The 8,820-nt window shown below is 40.7% G+C and overlaps 1 protein-coding gene across 1 annotated transcript; it reads right to left on the reverse strand.

Moving 5' to 3' along the window:
* Positions 1–4,490: 4,490 nt before the first annotated feature.
* LOC120285937 (nodulin-26-like) lies at positions 4,491–7,285 on the reverse strand. The gene is made up of 5 exons (XM_010053851.3): positions 6,982–7,285; positions 6,340–6,561; positions 5,952–6,149; positions 5,053–5,114; positions 4,491–4,780 (listed from the first exon to the last, which is right to left on the reverse strand). The coding sequence occupies exons 1-5, from the start codon at positions 7,090–7,092 to the stop codon at positions 4,591–4,593; spliced, it is 783 nt and encodes a 260-aa protein (XP_010052153.2). The 5' UTR covers positions 7,093–7,285; the 3' UTR covers positions 4,491–4,590.
* Between the last annotated feature and the right edge of the window lie 1,535 nt (positions 7,286–8,820).

Raw genomic sequence — 8,820 nt, forward strand, 5'->3', positions numbered from 1 at the left:
CCCAAAGTTACAACCTCTTTGGGTATGTATATGGAGCATGAACGAAGGTAATCCTCATTTTATTACCCTTAACCCCCACTTCACATCGCAAGTTCACAAAGCTTTCAGTCACTGAGTCAATTTCTAATGAAATATGATCATCCCACATAATAGCCAAACCTCTCGCCGTACCCATAGGATCAACTACTAAACAACTCTGAAATTGAAGTCTTCTCTTCACTCTCTGCACAAACTCAAATTTTTTTTTTTTTGTCTCCATTAGAAAAACTAAAGAGGGCCTGAATTGAGACGTTAAGGCTCTCAACTCTTGGACTGTTAAGGGTGTGCCCAACCCTTGACAGTTCCAACTTAATATATTCATGGTTTATTTGGTGGCTTATTAGGGCTAGCCACCACAGCCCATGCTGCAACTTCTTTAGTCATCTGAATAGGAGTGTCCATAAGCTGAGTCTCATGCAACCAGCCTTGTATTAGGGTTGTAGATGCATGATTGCTGGCTCTTCTTTGTTTTTTGGTAGAGGGAGTTTTAGGTTGGGTGAGGGTTTTCTTTCTTATGCTATCTGAGGTAGTTGTTGGCTGGACAATTGGATTGTTAATATGCTCTGGATCTATGAGCATAAGAGCTCTTTTCCCTGAGTTATACATGGTTATGTCTTTTGTGATGTTTTAGTTAGGGTCCATTATCATCTGTTCGGGACCTCCCTACTGAATATTCTGATTAATGTTGAGAGGAATAGGCTGACCTTCTTCCATAACTTCATTTTGATTTGGCTGCTCAGGGGTTTCGAGAACAACCTCTTCTACATCTTTAGCTGTTGATACTTCTTGGTAGAACACTTTTCAGAATGGGCTATGATCTAAGGTTTCTGCTTTTAGCTAGCTTCCAAAGCATCCCCCAGCTCGATTGTGAATTTTTCCTTGTCATAAGGTATGTCTTTACAATAATTAGCATAATGTCTAATTTTTCCACATGAATAACAGAAAAAAGGGCAGTTGTTCATATTCCAGCCATACTTTCTTATTTTCGTGACGCATCAATTGTCCTACTCGCAATTCAGCCTCCACTTCTAACTCCACTCTTGCTTTCCTAATTTTCTGAAAAGCAGGGCCTCTAGCATTTGTTTTGACATCTAGAACCTTCCCCATTGAGCTGGCAATTTTCATTATCATGTTTTCAGAGTTCCATTCCAGAGGGAGCCCAAATATTCTAACCCAAAAGGCACATGTCTTGAATTCATAACAATGTGGAGTAGTATCCGGCTCCCAAGCTTTTAATAGCAATAAGTGGTTAGAGAAGGACCAAGGACCTCCCTCCAATACTTGATTTTTGTCCCCTTCATTTCAAGATTCAAAGCTGATTTTCCCATTCTCTAAGGGTTTTACTTCTATATTCTCATTTTTCCACGCCTTTTTCATCACTGTTGTGACAGCTTGGAAATTAATGGTAGGGTTCTTGTAGAGTTGCCCAACAAGGGAGAATCGACATTCTTGAATTTTTTCCACCGATATTTCCTCATCTAGAATATGCATATCATTCTCATACATCATCAGCTTACCCAATTTGTTATAGAGATGGGTGAGACTACCCACTGCTCCTTCCTCCGCCGTCGTTGCCGCTGGTGTTCTGCCACTGGAGTTCTCTTGCTGAGGGACCTATGCGTTTTCCCCGATCTGCAGGAATATTGCCGTAAATGGTGAGAAGAAGACCTCGCCGTGAAGATCACTCCAGGATTTTATCCGTTGCCGCTGGTGCTTTGGAAGATCACTTCGGGGTTTGATGTAAGGGATTGAAACATTGAACCATCGGTAAAGATTCCAACAAGGCCTACAGAATGAAGGGGCTGCGATGCGATTTCTATGGGTGGGGTGATGAGAACGAGAATTAAAGGCTAAGTTATGGTGGGGGATTAGGGTTTATGAAGGTGAGGGTGGGGGCGGCCATAGCTACACACACGGTAGAGGGGAGCTCCGAAAGGGGAGATTTGCGAAACTGGTCGAGTGATTTCCTTGCATAGTCTTTATTCGGCTGGAAATTTTTTGATTGCTTATGAGAATTTCTAATGCCTTCGGGAAATCATTGCTGTCCGGCGCTTCAAAATATTTTTGTTTCCTCAGTTCGAAATAGTTCTGCGTGGAGAATCTGCTGAAGCGGAAGTTTGTGAAACCGGAAAGATACTTCTCTACCTCAAAACACTACCCATCAGACATCAGCTCCTCAAAATCACTCAGGCCAAAATAAACTCCCGATTCACGCTCAAGCGCGTGCACAGCTTCTTTGTAGAGAGAAGTTGTCCTCAATTTCGCCAGTAATCTCAGTAGGCACACAAATATTAGCAATGATGTAATTCCAAAGCCCACATCCAAAAAAAAAAAAAAAAAAATGAACATTTCTTTAGCCCATAAATTTTAATTTGAACCATTCAGGTCTTCATGCGTAGTGAATTTTCCAATTTATTCGTTATATGCACTGTACCAGCGAAAACAATAGAAATAATAAAGAAGATGGAGAAGCGAGCACCTTGAAGGACATATTAAAGAAAATCATGAAGAAAACAAACTTAGCATGTCGAAATACCTTAAAAACCAATTCGAAATTTCACAACGAAATTTCAAGATCTAACTTGTTTGACGGTGGCCATATGTGAGGTGCATGCGGCCCACTGCTCCATATGTGAGGTGCATGCGGCGGTACAACGAAATTTCAAGATCTAACTCGTTTGACGGTGGCGAATCTAATGGGGTATTTTTTTTCCTTGAAAGGAAAGTGTCAAAACAGCACTCAACAGCAACGAATTTGGTGGATACAGAGAAACTACACAGGCGCTCAAGCGAGAATAGAAAGTTAATTTTGGCTGGAGTTATTTTGAGGAGCTAATACTTTTTTTTGGGGGGGTCAAAAGTAACGACTTCATTGAAATTACTTAGCCAAGTTTGGATAAAATACATTAAACGCATCAGCACATAGTAGATCGAATAGAGCAGGTGGGGGGTTTTCTAACCAATTTAATGGGAGGGAATTGGTTCTACGAGCTCTTGCCAGCCAATCCGCGGGTCGATTTGAGTCCCTGTTGCAATGGGCCAAAGAAAGGGCCCGATACTCTTTCATTTTTAGTTTGGCCCGGTCCACGACGGTCTTCGCTTCCCAACTGAAGTCTTTCGAAGAGTTGCAGCTTTGCACGAGTGGGAGACAGTCAGATTAGAAGATTAGGGTTTCAAGGAGGGCGAAGGGGAGTGGAACGAGGCTGAGAAGTGTTTTTTTTTTTTTCCAATTTCACAGAGATCCACATCAATATTCATCACCCGGATCTATTTCGATCTGAGAAAACAAAATTGTCTTGAAACGCTGGACAACAATGATCGCCCAAAAGCATTAGAAATTCTCACAAGCGATTTAAAAGTGTTCCAGCCGAACAAAGACTTATTGAAGTAGATGACTTAACTTCGGGCATTGGATAATATCCCGGAAAACAACAAACTCGCCATGTACAAAGATACACAGACTGTAAGAGGCGTAATAATGCGAGATATTTCAGCAGATTTGATGTTCGACTCGTGAGAGTTAGAACAAAAGGATAATTGACATAGAAGCAAGAGCAGGGAACAGGGTTCGGACTAAGTCCGTAATTCAATTTACCAAAACTCAATTGTAGGCCTAACATTGGTCTTGGCTTTCTATTTATAGTGTGTTAACTTTTGAGAAGGTTTGAGTGCCTTACTCAAAATAAGTTTTAGTAACACCATTATGATATTGGATCCAAATTCGGAGTATGCTAGTGTCATCATCGCTTTTGTTCTTTCAAGTGCAGATCTTTCCTATGCATTTAAAACTAAATCCATGCATTCGATACCTACCCATTAGTGTAAACAGCAACTTTTTAAATTTACTGCAATTGGAATTTTAGTCACGATTTATTGTCCAAATTAGAGAAAGACACCGCCTTCAAAAATTCACCTTCATATCTGAACCTAATCCCTTTCATGGCACCAACCCCCCTTCCTCCCCCTCTCTCTCTCTCTCTCACATCAAGAACTTGAGATGGTGTCGAGAATCATCAGAAAAACACTGCAAGTTACAATTTGCTAGTGTAGCTCCCTTCACTTGATAGATCATATAATCAGGATACAATAACATTGCACTTACTCTTTAACTATAAGCTATTACGATGCTAAACCAAATATAGAGAGGTTTACAGATCAATAGTAGTGAAGATTTCTAGTTTAGAAGGCAATAACAGCATATTACGTATTTTACTCTTGTGGCTAACCCTCTTCATAGCTTCATTGCTCCTTATATACTTTAGTCTTTCAATATATTTGTTGGACACCTTCAAGGATGATTAGCTAGCCATTTGAGAGTGGTTGGGAGGTTCTCTGCTAGTATCGGAATGGCTCCTACAATCACTTCACTGACCAGAGTAGGTTTGCTAAAACGTGAATCTTGTCAAAATCTTCAACGGCCCAAACTCTTTTTATAAACCATCAAGGTCTTCTTTCAATGCGTAACTCGCTATCATCAGACCTGATGCACCATTATTTCAATCTATCTCACACTATCACCGTGCAGATTATAAGTGACTAGGCTAACCATCTTCAGTAGGAGCCGCTCCGCACAACCTCGCGCAAAGGCTTGTTGGTGAATCGGATGATGTTGTAGACAGCAGCCCCTGATATCGCGCCCATGGTCGGGGCAAGTAGGTATATCCATATCCCTTTGTAATGGTTAGACACAATCGCTGGCCCCAAGCTTCTTGCGGGGTTCATCGACCCTCCTGTAATTGGCCTAATTGACGAGAGAGCACAAATCAATAATCAGTTTTCTCAATTTTGTTCCAAGGTTGCTTTCTTGCTTAAAGAAAACTTTGAAACAGAAACAAGACTGAAATATAAATGCCTTCGTCTGACCACCTTGGTTAAATCCAAAGTCTATATTTGTCATCATCTTGTATAGACTAATGTGGAAACGAATAAGCATCATCAAGACCTTTTGGAATGAGTTGAAACAGTAGAAAGACAAGTTTATTTAAAACTGCAGACAGGACAAGTTAAATTTACCCAGTAAACATCACATTGAGCAGTATAGTTGCACCCACAGCAAGACCAGCAAGCTCTCCAATCTGAACAAATCAAACACAAGATGATTAAACAATGGCATAATTGATTATTCATACAATAAATAATTGTCGCTATTGGATTAAACTACGAGATCTAGTCCAAGTCATAAATAGTCCATCAAGATAAGATTTCTTAATGAGAATAATAATTGGGTTTGTTTATTATGATTAATGTGATCACACAAGATGAACATCAACTTGTCTTTTATTATTATTATTATTATTATTATTATTATTATTATTATTATTATTAATTATTATTATTATTTTTTTTTTCCTAACTTGTATTTCAAATAATAAAGCCAATTCTTTACGAGAACTACTGAGAAAACCAGCTATTATCTAGGTTGCACCAACACACGACACGGACACGCGATATGACACGATACGACATATCGATACGTCATTTTTCAAAAATAAAAATTCCGTCTGTTGGGACTTGTTGTATATTAAATAAATATTTTATTTTTAATTAATTTGATTTAAATTTATAAATAATTAATTAATTAAAAAAAACTTATAATAAATATTACACTAATCATTCAATATATAATACTTTTATTTTTTTAAATTATTTTTAATTTTATTTAATAATCCTTTCGATTAAATAAAAAGTCCCCTTGGGGGTTCCACCCCCGCCGCGGCGCCTAGACTCCATTTTTTCCTTTTGTCTCTTTCCTCACCCTTAAATTTTTTTCACCTTTTTCCCCCGACCACCTGAGACCACCTGACGACCACAGGCTATCAGCCTGTCACTTCTCCCTCCCTCCTGTCAGCCTATCATGTGAAACTTAGCCAAAAGAAAAGAAAAAAGATACCAACGCATGAAGTGAAACTCACAGCTCTACTATCAGTGGCAACACCACAGATGACAAACATGAGGTAGAACGTTGTGATGAACTCGATCACAAAGGATTGCAAGTCCGACCCGGAAGGCTGTGTCCCTGCGAATTGGTCATGGCCCCCTGAGAACAACAACCGGAGTGTCCCAGCCGCAAGGGTCGACCCGAGTTGCTGCGCCAATACATAAGCTGGTACCTGAAAAAGAGGATCGAAACATCACTAGATGAGGGCATAACAGATAGGACATCGACCGTTAATTATTCGATCATTGCCCAGTTTTAATAAGCTCCATTACCAGATGCACGACTGAGACATGGTAGTTGGAAGCAATCCTGTTATGTAAGAACACCGCGTGAGATGTAAAGTGAAAATTTTCCAAAATTACCTGCTTCAGTGGGAATCTCCTGGTGACGGCAAAAGCAATGGTGACGGCGGGATTGAAATGGGCACCGGAGATGTGGCCGACGCAGTAAACCAGGACCATCACCACGAGCCCCCACACAATCGCTATCCCCGGCAGCGTCACCACCTTCTCATTCTTGTTCACCACCACCGACCCACAACCCGCGAATATCAAGAAGTAGGTCCCCAACATCTCCGCTATCAACTGCGAACAGCCCAAGATCACTTTAAAGTCAATCCCGCATCACTCGTGCAGGTTCTATGGTGATTAATTTTGCTCCTAAGTTGCGTCTGTTTTAACTGGAGACTAACGGTAAGGAGAAAATCTTTGGTTTTGGACATAGGTTCGAAACTTCATGTTGATCTTTGGGGCAGGACAGCACTAGTTCGTACCGCCACATGAATTCCGAAAGATCGATGTTTCAAAAAAATAGAGTACACGTAGTTTTCTACCATGGACAGCAGGATGCCAAGGAATTACGGATAAAATGGAGAAGCAAGGACATAAAACGAACTTAAAAAGAAGAGGGAAAAGGACTGATTTCTTTTTCTTTCTCTTCTGTTGCAGCACGGGCACGAAAAGTACAGGAAGGACACGACGGAGGAACAATCCTGGACTTCTCACCTTTTGGAAGAAAGGCAGAGAGAAACTGGAGCCTGCCTCTTCTTTGATTTTGGGTGTTGAGTTCGTGTCCTTCACTTCCACAACAACATCATGACTTCCAATCTCAGCCATGACTCCCTCTCTCTATCAGAAGAAGAAATATCACTCAGAGAGAGAGAGAGAGAGAGAGAAATTTCACTCGACTATGAAGTTTATATAGAGGATGATGGAAAACCCATTTAACGGAGAACCAAGAAACAAAAGCAGAGCTGGCAAGAGAGAGACAGAATACGTATGAATATGTCAGAGCTGGCAGAGCAGAGAGAGTTTGGAACTACTGTGAATGCGCGAGGAGGAGAACGACGACGTTCCCTTCTATGATTTTTTTTGGTAAGGATGTCCCCTTCTATGATTTTTTGGTGACCGACGTTCCCTTCTATGAATTTTTTTTTTTTGGTGAAAGATGGTGGAGGGTAGGGAAATTCGTTACCTTCTATTATTTCTCTCTTTCCCATTACTTTTAGTCTATTACGATTTGATTTGACATTGAATATTTTTTTATGTTTTTTTAGAGAGAGACATATTACAGTATGAATATGTCAGAGTCGGCAGAGCTAGCTCTGTTTGGTTCAGCTTTGGGAATGGACTTTACGACTCTAAAGTCCGTTAGCCAAATGAAAACGTGTTTGGTTCGATTTTTTGGACAATTTTGGCAAGATGCAATTACATGTTCAAAGGACTCTAAGAGTTCTTAGTCCAAAGCGAGATTAGAGGTCCTTTGAGAATTTGCATTTTCGGAATGCAAGTTTCGATTACTGTTCATCTTCTCTAATGGAAAAAGTGATCGGACGCCAACAATTGCTGGCCAAGGGGTCACACGTGCCGACGACGTGCCGGCGATTGCCACCTGAGGGTTGCCCAACCTCGACAACTATCGTTGAACCTCAGGAGACGCCTAAGTCGCGCAACCTAGGCGACGGCCGTCTAGGGGCCAGATTTGACGGTCTAGCCGCCAGATCAACGGTCAATGGCTAGACTTTAAAAAAAAATACAAATATTTTTTTTAATTTAATAAAAGTCATTTACAAATGTAAATTTTACCAAATGGTATTTTGGCCAAAGTTATTTCTCAATGAAAATTTTACTAAACGTTATTTATATTTCAAAAACCCAATTCACTCAAAGGTATTATTCCCCAAAAACCGAACGAACTTGGCCCAAAGAGAGTTTGGAACTACCGTGAATGCGCTAGGAGAATGACAACGTTCCCTTCTATGATTTTTTTTTTTTTTTTGTGACCGACGTTCCCTTCTATGATTTATCTCTATTTCCCATTACTTTTTAGGTCTTTTATGATTTGATTTGATATTGAGTATTTTTTATATCTTTTCTTTAAAGAGAGACAGATTACTGTATGAATATGTCAGAGTCGGCAGAGCTGGCCCTATTTGGTTTGGCTTTGGGAATGGGCTTTGCGACTCTAAAATCCCTTGGCCAAATGCAAACGCGTTTGATTCGATGTTTTGGACAACTCTGGCAAGATGCAATTGCATGTTCAAATGACTCTAAGCGCTCTTAGTCCAAAACAGGTCTAGAGGTCATTTGGGAACTTGCATTTTTAGAATACAAGTTTCAGTTACTGTTCATCTTCTCCGGTAGAGAAACTGATCGGAGGCCGACAATCGCCGGCCAAGGGGTCACACACGCCAAGGACGTGCCAGCGATTGCCACCTAAGGGTTGCCCGACCTCAACAACCATTGTCAAACCTCAGGAGACGCCTAGGTCACGCAACCTAGGTGACGGCCATCCGAGGGCCAAATTTGGCGATCCAGCCGCCAGATCCGACGATCCGGTGGCTG

The sequence above is a fragment of the Eucalyptus grandis genome, chromosome 4, assembly GCF_016545825.1.
Source record: "Eucalyptus grandis isolate ANBG69807.140 chromosome 4, ASM1654582v1, whole genome shotgun sequence".
Lineage (NCBI taxonomy): Eukaryota > Viridiplantae > Streptophyta > Magnoliopsida > Myrtales > Myrtaceae > Eucalyptus > Eucalyptus grandis.

Bases quoted from the DNA above. Each gene is read 5' to 3' on its own strand.
- LOC120285937 (XM_010053851.3), bottom strand. From the start codon at position 7,092: ATGGCTGAGATTGGAAGTCATGATGTTGTTGTGGAAGTGAAGGACACG. The intron at 6,562-6,981 runs GTGAGAAGTCCA...GGCTGTTCGCAG, and splicing joins CTCTGCCTTTCTTCCAAAAG to TTGATAGCGGAGATGTTGGG. The intron at 6,150-6,339 runs GTAATTTTGGAA...CCTCTTTTTCAG, and splicing joins GGAGATTCCCACTGAAGCAG to GTACCAGCTTATGTATTGGC.